At 40.8% G+C, this 19,578-nt stretch overlaps 1 protein-coding gene across 3 annotated transcripts in view; it reads left to right on the plus strand.

Moving 5' to 3' along the window:
* The first annotated feature begins 216 nt into the window (after window positions 1-216).
* ATXN3 (ataxin 3) overlaps window positions 217-19,578 on the plus strand; it is a 39,040-nt gene continuing 19,678 nt past the window's right edge. For 2 of the 3 annotated variants that reach the window (XM_040256625.1, XM_040256622.1), the window contains exons 1-7: window positions 217-297; window positions 6,161-6,325; window positions 6,554-6,598; window positions 8,115-8,200; window positions 8,622-8,688; window positions 11,140-11,227; window positions 19,212-19,344. In XM_040256625.1, the coding sequence (XP_040112559.1) occupies window positions 274-297; window positions 6,161-6,325; window positions 6,554-6,598; window positions 8,115-8,200; window positions 8,622-8,688; window positions 11,140-11,227; window positions 19,212-19,344 (608 nt within the window). In that variant the 5' untranslated portion in view covers window positions 217-273. The remainder of the gene's footprint in view (window positions 298-6,160; window positions 6,326-6,553; window positions 6,599-8,114; window positions 8,201-8,621; window positions 8,689-11,139; window positions 11,228-19,211; window positions 19,345-19,578) is intronic. The other variant, XM_040256624.1, reaches the window with a different exon arrangement.

Consider the following 19,578-nt stretch of genomic DNA (forward strand, 5'->3'; position numbering starts at 1 on the left):
CATACGGCAGGAGGCGCTGCAGCACTCCCCAGCTTGAGGGGCTAACCCAGGGATGCTAGGATGCGCTACGAAGGTCACGTGCCGTTCATTTACCGCCCCAGCGTTCACGCCTCGTCGCTCCACGTGACTCGCATTCCGGGGATTATTGGTCTACGTGAAGCACGTGGGCAGGGCAGACCGCGGGGGGGCGGGGCGGGGCGGAGGGGTGGGGCCGGGGGCGGAGCTGGAGGGGGGTGGTTCGGCGCGGGGGCCGTTGGCTCCAGACAAATAAACATGGAGTCCATCTTCCACGAAAAAGTGAGTGTCCACGTTCGGTGGGGAGCTGTCCACGGCGCGGTGGCGGGCGCGGGGCGCGGAAACGCCGCCTCCCGGGGAGCTGGGTGGGGCCCGAGAGGCCCCCATCCAGATCTCGCCGGGGGGGAGGAGCTTCCCCGCAAGGGGAGCTTCACCGCTGTCCCCATTGCACCCCAAGGCCCGTGCCGGAGGATCCGGAGGAGACCCGGTCCGGGGATGTTTAGGAAGCCGGGAGGGGATAAGGGCCGGGCCGGGGGCGCCTCCGGGCACGAGAGAGGGGATGGCTTCAGCGCTTCCCCTCCACTTTCCGTGAAATTTCTTCTCCTGTCCCCCTCTCTCCGTTTCCCCACATCCTAGCTAGTCACCTCTCGGACATCTCCCTCTATCCTTCTCAACTCCACCCCACTCTGCCAGTCCTAGTCCTTGGAAGAATTAACTTTTCCTTCTCTGGGCTTCTCCGTTCTATATTGGAATCTCCCATACCCTTAGATCCTTGTCCTGCACTGGGTCCGTAAGCCTCTCGAGGCAGGGACCTTGGCTCGTCCCATGGAGGGCGTGACACTTCAGCGAAGTGAAGTAGGGAACCCGGTGCGCCTCTGCACTGGGAAGTCGTCACAAGAGTTTCTGTTACGAGGTGTTTGGGTTTCGTTTCTTTCGGTAGTGGCATCTTTCCGGATCAGGAGGCCAGCTTTCTGGTTAGGTATTAAGGATGGGCAGGAATAATGTTGTTGTCTGCCTAGCCCATTGTGCTTTGATTCTTCCATGACTGTGCACTTGAAGATTAATGTTTGTGGCATGTGGATAAACTCGTCTTTTTTCGCATACAATTACCATTTCATTTGAGTGTGAATGAAACCTTCCTCAGGTCGGCTTAAACACATATCTTATTTCATAATAGTTTCATGTTTGTAATGAGTTGCTGCTGAGGCTGTTATTTAGTAGGAGCAAAGGGGTTGTGTTTTGTTAAATACTTATATATCCATTTTAAAATGCACACAGCAATCAAAGCAATTAGAGACAAAGTGCAGTATAAATTCAAACAAATTGTTATGGAATGCTTTTCTTTATAGAAAACATTTCAGGTTTTTTTTTTTTTTTTTGGTGAATGAGGAAGGACTCAGTGTTTGATTATCATTAATCTTTTCAGTTGGCTGACATATATGAATCCTGGACAAGAGAAATTTAGTTGCTTGGCTAAGGAGATTAGATGAAAAGAACATTGAGTGGACATATTTTTATGACTAATTTCAGAAGCTTTGGTGTAGGACCAGATGTTTCACATTGAAAACTTTAAATTTTTCCACATCACTTTTTGAGGACCATGCAATGTTTTTTGTTTTTTTTTTTTTAAATCATTGGTACCTAGTTTAGATAGATTGCAGTGGGGGTAACCACTTAATCATGGGATCAGAAGAAGTTGGACACTAGCCTAATGAAAATCCACTTAACTTAGAGCACTCACTCTGAATTATCAGCCTGAATATAGATTTAAAGACTTTTCAAGAACACATTTACCCTCATCACCTTACATGTACTTAGCAAATGAAGACTCAAGTTCTACAGGGATATTTCAGAGGTAAGGAAAGCGCCTATAACCACGGACCTGTTGCCCATCTTCTACAGAGGCCATTTTGGGGATGTTTGAATCAATATGACATTTTCCAGAGCACTCCCTTCCCCTGCTCCTCATGTATTTAACTCCAGGTCCTGGATTTGGAGAGCCAGAGAACCAACTGGGGCTGATAGGAATCTGTGCATGTAGGGATGTCTGCCTGCAGAGAATTTTGCAGCCGCTTCCTCTTGGAGTTCTGATTTCCCCATTTTCAGAGTTGTCACTTTAATAAGTGACCCTTTAATAAGTTGAAGTGCCCTTTAATAAGTTGAAATGTAAAATCAAGAGTTGTTTATTGATATATCCCCAGTATCTGGCACATAGTAGGTGTTCAATAAATATCTGAATGAATCAAGAGTGTTCCTTGAGCATCTAAGATGATATGGTGCTGTTTATATAAACAGGTTTTCTGTAAATATTTTAGACTTTGCAAGTCATTTATGTTCTCACATATTCATATGTATGTGTGTGTGTGTATCTATGCTTTCCCAAGCATCTAAATATGTGAAAATCATTCTTAGCTACTGGGGCAGAGGGAATATGGCCCACGGGCTAGAGTTTGCCAGTCACTAACTTAAACCCTAACGCTACATGGCCACCTAGTACTGGTTTTTTGTTGTTGTTGTTTCAGTTTTTGTTTTTTTGGTTTTTTTTTTGGTTCTGGTACCTGCTTTCTGTCATTATCACTTCTATTGCCGACTGCTGTTGGTGAGGTTATTATTTTGCCATCTGAATTGATACTTTTATGCATTTACAACTGAGAATGCTAACCAAACTTGTTGGGATTATATTTAAAATTAGTGAAAATACTGGAAAGATGCTGAGTGTTGACTTTATGACATTCATGATGTTTTTGTTGTGTGTGTGTGAGAGAGACTGTTCTTTCCTATCCATCTTCAGGCTATTTGAGGTTTAAGAATCACCGAGTTCCAAATAAGTGTCTTAAGGAAGTGTTAATAGTACAAACTCTGCCTGGGTTTGAATCCTACCTCTGCTGTTTGCAGTATCTGGTCACTATATTAGGTAGCTCTTGAAGTGAAATAGCCTATCTTAATAGAGACTTTTTTGTTGTTATTTGAATTTTTTATTAAGGATAACACGTGTAGGGGCACCCAGATCATAAGAGTACAGCTCAGTGAATTCTCATGAAATGGACCCGTGTGTAAATAATACTTACATCAAGTAATAGAACATTTACCTGCATCCTGTAAGCCCCCTCTGTCCTCTTCCAGGATACCAAGGCTCCCTCCACCCCTGCAAGTTTAACCTCTATCCTGATTTCTAACATCATCAATTAATCAGTTTTGTCTGTTTTGAGATTTCATAAATGGAATCGTATAGAGTATACTCTTTTGAGTCTGTCTTGTGTGTGCTGGGATTCATGGGGTCGCAAAGAGTCGAACACGAGACTGAACTGAACTGTGTTTAACACTGATTGAGTTACCCATTTTGTTGCAGGTAGTTGTAGTTAACTCACTAGTATTGTTATGTTATATAGTTAATTTTCTGTTACATAGTATGTTGTTATATAGTATTTCTTTGTGACTATAACACAATTTAGCCATTCTCCTGGGAGGAGCCTTTGAGTAGACTCACTGTTACATAGTATGTTGTTACATAGTATTTCTTTGTGAATGTAACACAATTTAGCCATACTCCTGGGAGGAGCCTTTGAGTAGTTTCCAGTTTGGTGGTCAATATAATAGGGCTTCCTTGATGGCTCAGATGGTAAAAAATTCTGCCTGCAATGCAGGTAGACCCAGGTTCTATCCGTGGGTCAGGAAGATCCCCTGGAGTAGGAAATGGCAACCCACTCCAGTATTCTTGCCTGAAGAATTCCACAGACTGAGGAGCCTGGGAGGCTACAATCCATGGGGTTACAAAGAATCTGGTGGCAACTGAGCAACTCGTTGTTACATGGTATGTTATATAGTATTTCTTTGTGAATATCACACATTTTAGCCATTGGACTATGAGGAGCATTTGGGTAGTTTCCAGTTTAGGGGCCAGTACAAATAATGCATCTATGAACATTGTTATACGTATCTTTTGATGTACATCTGTATGCATTTCTGTTGCTTATGCTATGTACCTAATGGTGGAATTACTAGATTATAGCATTGGTATATGTTAACTCCAGTACTCTTGCCTGGCAAATCCCATGGATGGAGGAGCCTGGTGGGCCGCAGTCCATGGGGTCGCTAAGAGGCGGACACGACTGAGCGACTTCACTTTCACTTTTCACTTTCATGCATTAGAGAAGGAAATGGCAACCCATTCCAGTGTTCTTGCCTGGAGAATCCCAGGGACAGGGGAGCCTGGTGGGCTGCTGTCTATGGGGTCGCACAGAGTCGGACACGACTGAAGCGACTTAGCAGCAGCAGCAGCAGCAAGCTGTAGTAGATACTCCAGATAGTTTTCCAAAGTGGTTATACTAATTTACACTTTCATCAGTAGTGTGAAACAGTTTTGATGTCTTTAATCCTCTGCAACATTTTAGTCATTCTGGAGTGTGTAGTAATAACATACTGTTAACATTAATATGCATTCCTCTCATAGTTAAATGAAGGTGAGCCACCTTTTGTGTTTTTTAATTCATTGGCTATCCCCTTGTGAGTGCTTGCTTGTCTTGCCCATTTTTGATTAGAGTATAAGTAGGACATCTGTTCAGTTCAGTTCAGTCGCTCAGTCGTGTCTGACTCTCTGCGACCCCATGGACTGCAGCACGCCAGACCTCCCTGTCCATCACCAACTCCTGGAGTGTAGTTATACTCATGTCCATGAGTCGGTGATGCCATCCAGCCATCTCATCCTCTGTCATCCCCTTCTCCTCCCACCTTCAATCTTTCCCAGCATCAGGGTCTTTCCCTCCAACTCACATATTATTCAGTGGGAGGTGCTTTCTGGTAGTAGAAATACAGTCGAAGGAAAAAGAGGTGCAGACAAGTCCTCTTCTCGCCATTGTAGCCATGATTTGAGGGGTAGGTAGTGCCTTTGTTAAGTTCAAGCTGTGTATTCAGCACCAAAATAAGAAGATAAACTTGTCTCAGCCCCCTAGCTCACACCTAGACTGTCTCGATGCTGCATTGCTGAATTTTGTTCCCAGAAAATGAAATGAGGAAAAAGATGTGTCTTGCATGGTGTTGGTCTTTGGGGATCTGTTGTGAGACATAGCTCAGAACAAATTGCAGGATGTCAGACAGGCTGGGTTAAAGAATAGACTTTTCTAGGGAAATGGATAACTTAGAGCATCGGGGTTATTAGCAGGAGAAGGTATTCTCCCAACTGTCATCATCCCTTGGAGTCAGCCCAGTGCTGCATGCACAGGGAGGGACCTCATCCACCCACGAGTCTCCCTTCTTACAGGGAAACAGGAGAGCAGCATTGTTGAGGGGAGACGGGTGATACTCAGGCTACTTAGTTGAAGGTAGCCTGGGTTTAGGTTTGGGTGCCAGCAGTGTGAAAAAGCCAGTTGCCCAGTGCCTGAAGACCCTGGGGCTTGTAGAAAGTTGTATTCTTCCCACCCCCATAACAGGAAGCCAGCGATCCCTTGGAGACCCAAGCTTGGATGCGGTCTCCTTGCTGCCTTGTCTAGAAGTGAGCTCCAAGCATGATTTTCTGGACAGTATTGCTCATTGCACCACAGTGTGTGCCTTATCTTTCTTTAAGAGAACCTCATTTTTGTAACTACAAGTCTCCATAAACATGGAAGAGAATTTGTCTTACTGGGTCAGTTCTTGAGATTCATCTGTTCATGGATTTGAAATTCCATGAACGAACATTTAAATGTACTCATTAAATGGAGTACATAAACATCCCATGAACGACCATTTAAATCTTGTTGAAAGAACAAATGTTCTAGGGATTAAATGTTCTTTTCAGCATTAGTAATTTACCATGGAATCTTCAAAAGTGAATTTATTTTAGCTACTGAAAGTGAGGGAGGCTAAATGTTTATTGTAGAGTAATTTTTAGTAAAATATGAGATTTTACATAGGTGATGTTTGTTTAATATAAATCATTAAGTTTTGACCATATAACTGATCATATAATTATAGTTTCATTAGTGGTAGAATTATAAAATAAATGTTAGCAAATGAAAATGCCCATACCTGGGCTATTCATGCTTTCTAAAGCTAAAAATGTTTGGTTTGGCTGTGTTAAGAAGTTAATGATTACATATCTCTTTGGAGAAGATACTGTACAAATCTGTTTTACAAATCACATTTTAATTTTTTCTTTTGGAAATATTAGCAAGAAGGCTCACTTTGTGCTCAACATTGCTTGAATAACCTACTACAAGGAGAATACTTCAGCCCTGTGGAATTATCTTCAATTGCACATCAGCTGGATGAGGAAGAGAGGATGAGAATGGCAGAAGGAGGAGTTACTAGTGAAGACTATCGCACATTTTTGCAGGTACCGATTTTAAACTCACTAAATCACGCTTCTTAAAAAATGTGGATACTGTTTAGAAAGGGATGAGCTGCTCTTCCAATGGGGATCTGACTTGTTAATTATAACCCAGCTCTTGGCTTTGTAGATGGGAATGCACAAGATGTTATTTTAAATCCACACACTAATGACACTTTACCCTTCTTTCCCCACCCTCAATCTCCACCCCAAACACCTCTCCAAATTCAACAGCAGCCTTCTGGAAATATGGATGACAGTGGCTTTTTCTCTATTCAAGTAAGTAGTCACAAGCATGTGCTAAGTGTTGTTTATATCCCAGGCAGTAAACTCAGGGTATGCTTTTCACAGCCTTTCAAAGTCACCGTATTGATGTGACCTTCAGAAGTCCCTCCAGTAGGTTGAGTATAAGAGTATAAGATTATCCTTTAGAATACTAATTTTCTATATAGATACACATGAAAATTAGGACAGTAGATTCTTCATTTTAGAGAAGGCCTTTTTCAAAGGAGGGTGTTAATTTGAATCTGTGTGCTAATAAGTGTAATTCCAGTAAGTCACAGTGTTTCAAAGGCTTTCCTCACGGATCAGCAGTAGAGAATCCGCCTGCCAATGAAGGAGACACAGTTTTGCTCCCTGGGTCAGGAAGATCTCCTGGAGAGAGAAATGACAACCCACTCCAGTATTCTTGCCTGGGAAATCCCATGGACAGAGGGGAGCCCTTTGCTAACCTTGCATTTAAATCAGCCTACCAGGATTGGATTCCTTCATTATGGTCTGCAGCTTTCATCTTTTCCCTTTTTGTGAACTTATTGCTCCCCTTGAATTCTGTGGGTGAATATATATATGATACTCGTGAGATTGATTCTTTCATCTGTGGCTCTTTGATTCCATTCCTAACACCTGTGAGGTGGATCCAGAGTTCTTCAGAAGCTCTCTTGGGGGACCTGGAGATATCTCTGTATGTGTTCCCCTGTTCGGTCCTCCTGGACTCCTCGGTCACCAGCATTTGCAGCCAGGGCTTCACTGTGGGTGGTTACAGGTAACAGCTGCTGCCGGGCCCAGAGCAGGGGCCTGAATGGGCTCAGCGCGCGCCATTTCCTGTTTGTGTGGTGCTGCTCTGGGCACCAGTCCACACTTGCCCAGTGCAGATTATTCACTGTTTGTCTATACTCATGCCTGGCTCACATGCTGCTTTGTTGGGTACCTTGGAGGGTAGGTGGTGAATTTTCAAAAATTTTCCTTCTTTATTTTCCTTAGTTTGAAATAATCCGGTTTATCTTTTGATTTCCTACAAATCACAAACCCACGATAAAAGAAGTTTAGAATTGATGAAAACGTCAGTTTAAATCCTCAAAAATAATTCATTTTGATAGACATAAAATTATCATTATTCCATATAGTAAGTTGACTGTCAGTTTTCTAAAGCGGAACTCAATAGCAGCCAAATGAATGCAATGGACTTGTTTGAAGAGTAGCACTTCCTGGATAGAATATACATCTAGATTTTGGAGGCAGTTCTATCTAGGAATTGTATGGTTCTCATACAATTCCAGAAACTTAGTGTAAAAGGTACTCTTTTAAATGTTATGTCTATATTGTTATTTATGGATAGTTGGTGCATATAGTGATATATCCATGTGCACACACACACACATACACACGCGCACATGCACTCTAAAACCCATAGCCTACTGGGGAAATTTATCTATGAACTAAAATTGTTTCTACAACTAACGTGGCCTTAACACTACTTATTTGGGATTTAAAAAAAAAAAAATTTTTTTTTTAACAGGTTATAAGCAATGCCTTGAAAGTTTGGGGTTTAGAACTAATCCTGTTTAACAGTCCAGAGTACCAGAGGCTCAGGATTGATCCCATGTAAGATTATTTTGCTTTTCCTATATTTGATTTTTAAGTTTATACTTTCTTAAAGGGGAAAAATAAGCCTGGCCTGCTTTTGTTGTGATAGTCCCCATTTTATCCCCTCAGGTTTTCCTGGTTTGCCTTCTGGGGCTGTCTGTGAACATCTGTCCCCCAAGCCTCCCTGACCCCTCCATGTGTGGCAGTGCAGAGCTGATCCTTGAATGGGGTGTGGTGCTGTTGTTTCTGTATGGCATCACCAATCTCCACAGAGACTTATGCTGTTTTGTAATTTTTAAAAAATCAGTGATTCTTAAAACTGTAAATATAATCCTAAGTCATCATAGGTTTTGTATAGTATTTTCTAATTGACAAACTAAATGAATATGATTCTAATATTTCAACTTAATATTGCATATGTGCTTTTTCCTATTTCTAGAAATGAAAGATCATTTATATGCAACTATAAAGAACACTGGTTTACAGTTAGAAAATTAGGAAAACAGGTAACACTTCTCCTCCTTGCCTGTCTTTTTTCTCATTCTGTACCTCATTTCCAACTAATGTAAGGAATTGGTGCCTTAAAGATGACGAAACACACCAGTAATGTGTACTTGTGGCCTGGTTACAATCTAGATAGATAGGACATAAGTAAAATTCTCTATTTAAGACAAGACAGCCATATTTAAACATAAGTAAGTTTTTATGTGACCAAGATGTTCTGTCAGCTAACTTCTATTTTTCATAGGTTTGTGTTAAGCATAGCAGTGTCACAAAGCCTGAAATAGTGTCCGGTATGAATAAAAATCTTCAGCCATGTTTGCTTTAGCTTAAGAAGGTTATTCACATTCCAAAATGCCATGTAATACATGTGTCTACATAAATCATTTCTATTGAAAAAAAATGGAATGTGTCTTGAGCGTTGAGCAAGGCTTTTATAAGATCAAGAAAAGTACCAAAGTGTTATTTTTAAAAATAATTACCAGTGATTTTTGTATACCCAATACCATTTTGGACAACTTTTAATGTCCTTTTTCTCAGAATTTTGACTCTTTGAAAGAGGGTTACTGAAAACATTAATGTAATGAAAAAAAATGAATTATTGATACATGCAACAATGTGGATGAACCTCAAATTAATTATGCTGAGTGAAAGAAACTAGACACAAAATACTATCCATAGAGTAGAAAAGAAGAAAGTGAAGTTGCTTAGTTGTGTCTGACTCTCTGCGACTCCATGGACTGTGGCCTGCCAGGCTCCTCTGTCCATGAGATTCTCCAGGCAAGAATACTGGAGTGGCTTGCCATTTCCTTCTCCAGGGGATCTCCCAACACAGGGATCAAACCTGGGTTTCCCATACTTCAGGCAGACTCTTTAACGTCTGAGCCACCAGGGGCTCACTATAGTGTTCCATTTATATAAAAGCATAGAACATGTAAACTAATCTTTAATGACAGTGATTGCCCCGATGAGGGAGGCAAGGAACAGTGGATGAGGGTTACAAGGGGCCCGGGAAACTTGGCAGTGACAAAAATGTTCACTCCCTTGGTGGTGGGGATGGTTTCATGGGCATATACATATGTTAAAACTTCAAATTGTACATTTAATATATTACAGTCTACTACATTTCAAGTACACTTAAATAAATCTTTTTTTTTAAATAAGCTAATACGAAAACAAAAGGAAATCAGGAAAGAGTACATTGAGTTAAATCAATACAAGCTAATTCTAAAACGAAAGCCCTACTATTTTAAGTTTGCTGCTTAGAAGCAACTTCATCTTAAATGGTCCCTCTTGGGTGGCAAAGAGCAAGTAAGTTAGTGTGGTTTGGTGCAGGAGAGACCCACGCAGGTAGGAATCAACTCTGGGAAAAACCAAGGCAGGACTCTCCCAAGTGTGTTTAACCTAGGAGTTTTATTTAAATATTTAAAAATATGATCAGCTGTTCTTCACTTTCAAGATCTGAAGTTTTAGAGTCTGGAATTCCTTTGTATTGATTTGTATGTAAACTTACTTTATTATTTTGAGAAATTTTGTAAATTTTAGTTCTTCAAAATTGAATTTACAGATTTCACATTATCTTAGACAAACTCATTATCTTAGACAAACTTCCCTGGTAGCTCAGATGGTAAAGAATCTACCTGCCATGCAAGAGACCTGGGTTCAGTCCCTGGGTTGGGAAGACCCTCTGGAGAAGGGAATGGCAGTGCTGGAAATGTCAAATTACGGCTTATCATCTTTGGTTCTAATTTATATTTTTGATTAAAATTGTATTTTTCACTGTAGACTCTTGTCTGAGGCCCCTGTATAAAGAAAAAAATGAGAAAAATATTACCATCTCTGGTAAAATTCACAAAAAGCATTTGGTGATGATGCTGACAATAACTTCTGAAACTACTGTATCTTGTGGGGTAAATTAGGATGCCCATGAAATAGTGAACAAATGATGTTAATTACATGCAGTAGTGGTTTAGTGATCTTTTAAAAATGAGTTGGCGGTTAAAAATTCTCTTCCTGGAATGTCTAGCTTTCTCACAATTAAAATATTTTGACCAAAATTATCGACAGTAGGAAAACTTGGCAGTTGTCATTTTTCTTCCACATCAATATAATATGATTAGGGTTTTGTTGGACTGTTCCTTTGAAAAAGATTTAATTATGGCTACAATAAGGGTGCTTTAAAGTACTATCAGTTTCTTTTCTTTTTTGAAGGGGGGATTTAAAGTTTATGGCTTAAAGCAAACTTAAAACATTTAATAGTGAAAAATTGCAGCATTTTATTTCAGTTTTTAAAAATTGTATGATTTAATTACTTTTAAAAAATCTTAATTTGACATGTTTTCAGTGTTTAAACAGTCTTACTAAGTTTAGATGGGGGTGGTATATCCAATTCATAGCATGTGAAACTTATTACTTACAATGTGCACTAACTTAAATATTGACAATTTGTTTTCCAGTGGTTCAACTTGAATTCTCTTTTGACGGGTCCAGAATTAATATCAGACACATACCTTGCACTTTTCTTGGCTCAGTTACAACAGGAAGGTAAGTAAAGACTGAACATTTTATGTTATCTTATGAAGTAGCTAAATGAAACTATCTCACTAGAAGTGAGTATACCAACTGTGTAGGAACTGTCTCAATAGAAGTGAGTGTGGCTAAATAAAACCTTCTCTTTAGAAGTAAGTGTAGCTAAATAAAACCATCTCTTTAGAAGCAAGTGTAACAATAGTGCTTTTGTGGCAGAAGCAGGGAAATAATCTTTGTTTTATATGGTAAGTTTTAGACTGCGATTTGAATCATCCTTCTCTTTGGGCATTCTTGCTGACACCTGGCCCTCCCCTGATGAGGCTGATTCCTTTGCAGACCTTCTATGTTACGGCCTTTTTGTCTTCCAGACCCCACATACCACAGAGCCAAGGAGAGGCTTAGCTATTCTTCTAGTTCATCCTTACCCCTTCTAGGTCACTCTTCTTTCCTAGAAACTGCAGCTCCTTTGAAGTATATATCACTAGAGTAAAGTCTACTCCTTGCTCTTTTGCAGTCTTTGGAAGTCTGATCTTCCTCCTTTTCCATTGAAGATTTCGGATCTGACTCAGTATAATGGCTTTCCTTCAACTCTTTTCATCATTCTTGGTGGTTTCTACATCAAAAATCAGCCCAATCCAATCTCTTGCTTCTTTCAAAGATCTTTTTTTTTTCACTCTTGCTTGCCATTACTAATAACTGTACCACCTTCAAATTCTAATTATAAGCGTCCTATTCTTAGACTTTTGTCTCCTATCTTTATACCATATTCTCTCTGTTCTTTTTTCCTTTGTAACAATTCTTTAAACCCTATTACAAGCCTAAACATTCCCCTTAGGTCCTTACTTCCTGTATTATCCCACCTGTTTTCTGTAATCATCATTATAATTCATTATCATTCAGTTATTATCACTATAACACACTGTTGCGCTTCTCAGCTCCTTCCTCTTTCTCCCTCCATCATACTTTTATGACAAAAATCCCAACCCTGGTTAAAATCCAATCTTGGACTTGTCCAGTCCTCCTCCATCAGAGCAGTTGAGCATAAAGATGCAGTATAAAATATGATCAATTTTGCTTTAAATTTAGGATCACAAACTTCAAATGAGCCTTCCGTGCTACTTGATATCCCTACCACATTCTTGCAGTAAGCTCACCTACCACTTCCCAGGATGATGACTGCACAGCTTCTTCAGACCTCTCACCATCCCCTCCCCCTTCCTGACTCCTAGCTTATGGCTGTCCTTTATATTCTACTATGAAAACAGGAGCAATTAAAAGAGAACATCCTTGTTCTTCTGTCAGCAGATCATCACCCTGATTCTCTCTCTTCCTGTGCTTTCAGGCTATGAGAGTAGGTGAGCTGTTCCCTGCTCTTAACCAGGTCCAATGTCTCCACTCTGGGGCTAGATCTCAGCTCCTCCCACGTAATCAGGACCTTTGCTTCTGCTTTTGTTGCTCTACTCTCCTATGTGGGTTCCCTCTTTTATCTTATTATCCTACTGTAGAGAAATAAGCTCTTTCTCTCCATTGATTAAAAAGAAAAAACTTCTTTCAGTGCCAGGAAACTCCCGCAGTCTCCCATTTTTTCTTTCTCCTTAGAATAATCTCTAGTGCATTGTCTCCTGTGCGTGAACTCGTTGCAGTAACACTGTGATAACCAATATGTCACTGAAAACCCTCTTAGTGTCTCCAGTGACTTCCAGTTTGCCAATGCCAGTATTCAGTTCTCAGTCTTCCTTTGACATCATCTTTTTTGAGAGTATAGTTTAGTATACCCTCCTTTAAAGAGAATGAAACAAAATTTTCTTATCAAAACTTTCAAACAAGTATGAAAGTATAGAAAACAATGTGATATACCCTTTGCCCAACCTCAACAAATATCTCATGGCCAGTCTTGTTTTACTTATACCCTACCCACTTCTGTTTCCAGTTTATTCTAAGAAAATACTCATCATCTTTGTAGATTTTTTAAATTAAAGTCTTTAAAAGCAAAGACTCTTTAAAAATATACATATAACCACAATACTCTAATGACATATAAACATTTAATTACAGTTCTTTAATAGCACCAACTAGCCAACTCAAATCTCTCATTGCCTGTTTGTTTGTTTTTTTAAGAGCAGTGATAGCTTAGGTGAACAGTATTTCCTGTTTGTTGTCTCCAAAGAAGATAATTTAGCATCAGGACCACAGACGAGGCTTTAGGCACTCAGAGCTTCCTGTGGTAGAAGTTTTATGACAGTGGAAAAGGGATAGGGGAAGCTCTGACACAGACAGCAGAAGAGGGCAGTGAGTGCCCCACTCGTTAGTCTTTAGTCAGTTCAGTTGCTCAGTGGTGTCTGACTCTTTGTGACCCCATGGACTGCAGCATACCAGGCTTCCCTGTCCATCACCAACTCTTGGAGCTTGCTCAAACTCATGTCCATCGAGTCAATGATGCCATCCAACCATCTCATCCTCTGTTGTCCCCTTCTCCTCCTGCCTTCAATCTTTCCCAGTATCAGGGTCTTTTCCAATGAGTCAGTTCTTCACGTCAGGTGGCCAAAGTATTGGAATTTCAGCTTCAACATCAGTCCTTTCAATAAATATTTGGGACTGATTTCCTTTAGGACTGACTGGTTGGATCTCCTTGCAGTCCAAGGGACTAGCAAGAGTCTTCTCCAACACCACAGTTCAAAAGCATCAATTCTTTGGCACTCAGCTTTCTCTATAGTCCAACTCTCACAAACATTCATGACTCCTGGAAACACCATAGCTTTGACTACATGGACCTTTGTTGGCAAAGTAATGTCTCTGCCTTTTAATATGCTGTCTAGGTTGGTCATAGCTTTTCTTCCAAGGAGCAAGCATCTTTTAACTTCATGGCTGCAGTCACCATCTGCAGTGGTTTTGGAGCCCCCCAAAATAAAGACTGTCACTATTTCCACTGTTTCTCCATTTGTCATGAATTGATGGGACTGGATGCCATGATCTTGGTCTTTTGAATGCTATTTTGAGTCAGCTTTTTCATTCTCCTCTTTCACTTTCATCAAGAGGCTCTTTAGTTCCTCTTCACTTTCTGCTGTAAGAGTGGTGTCATCTGCATATCTAAGGTTATTGATATTTCTCCCAGGAATCTTGATTCCAGCTTGTGCTTCATCCAGCCCAGCTTTTCCCATGATGTACTCTGCATATAAGTTACATATGCAGGGTGACAATATACAGCCTTGATGTACTCCTTTTCCTGTTTGGAACCAGTCCATTGTTCCATGTCCAGCTCTAACTGTTGCTTCCTGACCTGCATACAGATTTCTCAAGAGGCAGGTCAGGTGGTCTGGTATTCCCATCTCTTTAAGAATTTTCCACAGTTTGTTGTGATCCACACAGTCAAAGGGCATAGTCAATAAAGCAGAAGTAGATGTTTCTCTGGAATTCTCTTGCTTTTTTAATGATCTAGTAGATGTTGGCAATTTGATCTCTGGTTCCTCTACCTTTTCTAAATCCAGCTTGAACTTCTGGAAGTTCATGGTTCACATACTGTTGAAACCTGGCTTGGAGAATTTTGAACATTACTTTGCTAGCGTGTGAGATGAGTGCAAATGAGACTAAAGAAAGTTAGTCTTAGGCAAAATAGGTTGTTGTCATAACAACTCAGTGTTTAAGGGGGGAAAAAAGTCTTATGTGACTAAGACAAAGGAATATAGGAAAAAATGTTTGTCCCTTTCTCCTCCTCGAGCACCCCGGACCCCTTTCTCCTCCTTGTCATCCTACCTAAGAATTAAATTTCTCAATGGCCTTTTAAAATGTATTCACTTACTTGCTTTTGGATGTGCTGGGTTCACTGCTACTTATAGGCTTTCGCTTTGTGGCGAGCAGGGGCTACCCTCTCTTTACAGTGCACACCGTTCTTATTGCAGTGGCTGCCCTTGCTGCAGAACGCAGGCCCTAGGGCATGTGGGCACAGGAGTTGTGGCACCTGGGCTCAGTTGCCCCATGGCATGCAGAGTCTTCCTGGACCAGAGAATGAACCTATTCTGCTTTAGCACAGGGCCACCAGGGAAGTCCTCCAATCTCCTTTTTGATTCTTTTTCTTTTTTTAAAAATATAGTTAAACCAGGTTGAAATAAGGGTCTTTGATTGCTTTGGATTGCTATGTCTCTAAAACCTATCTATTGGTTTCTCCTCTTTATTTTTTTCCCTCTTCTATTGAAGAAAATGGGTCATTTGTTCTGTTTCTCACATTCTGGATTTTGCTTGTTGCATCCTTTTTTCTGCCTCTGAGCCCTTGATGAGCAATAGACTGGTCCTTAGATCTAGAGACTTGATCAGATTTAAGTTCATTTTGGGAGGACAGAAGACTCTTCATGGATGGTGTGGCACTTAATGTCGAGTTGTCTCTCTTTTTGTGATTTGAGTAGCTGCTAATAATAAATGCCTAGTCTGTTATTTCATTAATTAGATTTCCATCATTTCTTCATTTATTAGCTGGAAGACTTCTCTATACAAATAGAGTTTCCTTCATCAACTGTTTGGTTATCTTGAAGTATATAGTTCATATAGAAAAAGCAGGATAAATATGTTTGCCTTTTATCAGTTTTAAATATTTGGTCATAGTATCTTGTCTCCAAAGGTAACTGGTTGGTTTGTTTCTGCGGTGTCATTGTAAACTAATCTATTAAAACCATAGTTCAGGGCTTCCCTGGTGGCTCAGTGGTAAAGAATCTACCTGCCAGTGCAGGAGACACTGGCTCCATCCCTGGCCCAGGGAGGCCCCATGTGCCATGGGATAACTAAGCCTGTGTACCACAACTGTTGAGTCTGCGGTCTAGACTTGGAACCACAACTACTGAGCCCAGGAGCTGCGACTACTATATAGCCCATGCTCTAGAGCCGGTTCTCCACAGCAAAAGAGGCCACTGCAAGGAGAAGTGTGCACACCACAACTAGAGGGTAGCCTCTGCTCCCCAAAACTAGAGAAAAGGCCAAGCAGCGACAAAGACCCAGCACAGCTGAAATAAACCATAGTTCATATGCTTTAGTCTTTTGTAATTACTATTGATACTCAATATTGTCACGTCTTGGATGAGTGGGAACCTTTTGAACTAGACTCTCCAGCTTTTGAAATGACCACTCTCGCCTTTTGAAGCCCTTTTTAGGTCATATAATAAGAATTTTCAGTCTTGTGAGTTTCCTTCCCCTTTAGTAATGGTGATCCGAGATCACAGTCTGTGCACTGGTGTGCTTATTGCTACTAGGTTGGTTGTCATGTAGGTCTCTCCAGTTTACACGTAGGATCATTATGTTGTAACGTCTTCGATTTTATATACTTTATCTCTTTTTCTTTATGCCTAAAACCTTTGTTCTGACTATATCTTCCCCTTTTGAAATCCTGTCTCTACTCCTCTTCCAAGCCACTATGCTCTAGTTTGCTTCCTGTCATATTGCTGCTGCTTTCAGATGCCTTTTATGGATCCTACTCTTTAATCTCTAACTAATGAAGTGACCCAGAGTCAGTCTTGAACAACTTCTTGACTGTGTGCTGTCCCATTATTTTACATATCATCTCTAAATAAAGTCTATCTGCCAGTAATTCCTTAGACTTTTATCGACATCTACCCCGAACACCAAACCCCTAACTTTCTCATCTCCACTCAGAAGTCCAGAAAGCATTTCAATCTGAATATGTTTACAAAAGACTCATTTTTTTTTCTCCCCATACTTGCTGTCCCTCTTTCTGTTTTCATAAGCCACACTCTTCTTGCACATTGGTTCCTATATATTACATTGAGAAGGCAGCCTAGAGTGCTCTTTTTAAAATATAATGCACATTGTGGCATACTTTCACTCTTCAACCCTTCAGTGGCTTCCTAGCACACTTAGAATGAAATCTAATCTTGAATAAAACCCAAGATCCTCACAGTGTCACCTCTGTAAAGCAGTTTCTGCTCTTCATGGAATAGCATGGGGAGCTAACATAGTGTATCCACAACCTAGAAAACAGTTTTACTGGCATAAAACCTGTTCAACCATCTGAACTCTGAGTATGCTTGTGTTTGTGAAAAAAAGTGTTAAATGTATTATGATTTACTCTTGAGTTTTTCCATTAATAGGCCTTTTAATCTTTTTTTAAAATTTCATTTTCTGTTAATGCCCAAAAAGAATATCTATAATAAGCACCAAGTGAAAGTGAAATTGCTCAGTCATATCCAACTCTTTGCAATCCCATGGACTGTAGCCTACCAGTCTCCTCAGTCTATGGAATTTTCCAGGCAAGAATACTGGAGTGGGTTGCCATTTCCTTCTCCAGGGGATCTTCCTGACCCAGGGATTGAACCCGGATCTCCTGCATTGCAGGCAGACGCTTTACCATCTGAGCCACCAGGGAAGCCAAATAAGCACCAAAGTTGAAGAAAATTTATGGTATAAAAATGAAAATTGATCAAAATGGCTTAGGTATGCTAAGTTGCTTCAGTCGTGTCCGACTCTGTGCAACCCCATAGACGGCTTAGGTATAGCCCACCCTTATTCGGCTATTGTATGGAGTATCCAGCTGGGAAAACCTTGGCTTTCCAGAATTGTATTAATTAAAAAATTACATTGGACAAATGTAATTTTTTCAAAACATGAACCACATCTTCAACACCTTGACTAGAATTTAGGGTATTGGCTTTCTAGGTCCTCTTTTCAGTTAGGAAGGGTGTGTGTCAGGGTCAGCTATTTCCACAGATAACTCATTTTACCCATATTGCAGATTTTTACACACATCCTTTGATCATGTCCTCAAACAGCACTGGGCAGAAGGTACAGCATAATCTGTTTAACAGTTGAAGAAATCAAGACATAGAGGGATAAAGTGATCAACAGAGGTAGTTAGGAAACAGAAGAGCCAGGGCACTAAAACCCAGGCTATCTGAGTGCACACTCCTTGCTCTTCCTCAGTCTTTTCCTTGCCTTTCTGTTGTCACTTAGGGAGTAAGCTACTTGGTCAAGCACTGTTTTAGAAGGCAATGGCACCCCACTCCAGTTCTCTTGCCTGGAAAATCCCATGGATGGAGGAGCTTGGTGGGCTGCAGTTCATGGGGTCGTGAAGAGTCAGACATGACTGAGTGACTTCACTTTCACTTTTCACTTTCATGCATTGGAGAAGGAAATGGAAACCCATTCCAGTGTTCTTGCCTGGAGAATCCCAGGGACGGGGGAGCCTGGTGGGCTGCCATCTCTGGGGTCGCACAGAGTCAGACACGACTGAAGTGACTTAGCAGCAGCAGCAGCAAGTATATTTCCATGAAAAGTGAAAGTAAAGTTGCTCAGTCATGTCCGACTCTTTGCAACCCCATGGACTATATAGTCCATGGAATTCTCCAGGCCAGAATACTGGAGTGGGCAGTCGTTCCCTTCTCCAGGGGATCTTCCCAACCCAGGGATCGAACCCAGGTTTCCCACATTGCAGGCAGATTCTTTACCAACTGAGCCACCAGGGAAGCCTTGTACTTAATTTTTGCCCCAGTCAGATTCTACACAAATTATTAAGCACAAATTAGGTATGTTTCCTTGTTCTTACTTAATTAGAGCCCTTTTCAGATTCAAATACTTCTCATAGTCACTCTATGAGATGGCTATTCCCATTTTACAGGTGAAGAGGTTTAGAGGGACTTCCGTGGTTGTCCAGTGGTTAAGAATTTGCCTTGCAATGAAGGGGACATGAGTTTGATTCCTGGTTGGGAAACTATTAATAAGATCCACATGCCACCGAGCAGCTAAGCCCACGTGCCACAGTGAAAGATCCAGCTAAGACCAATTGAAGAAATTTATATATATGGAAGTGAGGCTTAAAGACCTTAAGTAATTTGTCCTAGACCACCACACTGAAAAGTGTAAGAACCATTATTTGGACCCAGGTCTTCCTCACTCCTTGGTTGGTGGTCTTCTGCTGTTGTGCTGCCTCTCTGTCTGCAATCATTTTCAGTCCATTTTGAATCACTTGCTAGCTGTTGTAGATAATTTTTGCCTTTTTTTTTAGGTTACTCTATATTTGTTGTTAAGGGTGATCTGCCAGATTGTGAAGCTGACCAACTTCTACAGATGATCAGGGTCCAACAGATGCATCGACCAAAACTTATTGGAGAAGAATTAGCACAACTTAAAGAACAGAGGTAAAGCTGAGCCTGCAGTGTGGGGTATATGATAGTATTTCATTACAAGAATTAAATTCACATGAAGATGTGGTCCTTTTATTGTTGGTGGGTTTTTTTTTAGACCTTTCTGTTTAAGTGTAGCTTATTGTTTTAACCTTGGATCAACTCTCTGAATTATTTAAGTATACTGCTGCTGCTGCTAAGTCGCTTCAGTCGTGTCCGACTCTGTGCGACCCCAGAGACGGCAGCCCA

The sequence above is a fragment of the Oryx dammah genome, unplaced genomic scaffold (genome assembly GCF_014754425.2).
Source record: "Oryx dammah isolate SB20612 unplaced genomic scaffold, SCBI_Odam_1.1 HiC_scaffold_16, whole genome shotgun sequence".
In the NCBI taxonomy this organism is placed as follows: domain Eukaryota; kingdom Metazoa; phylum Chordata; class Mammalia; order Artiodactyla; family Bovidae; genus Oryx; species Oryx dammah.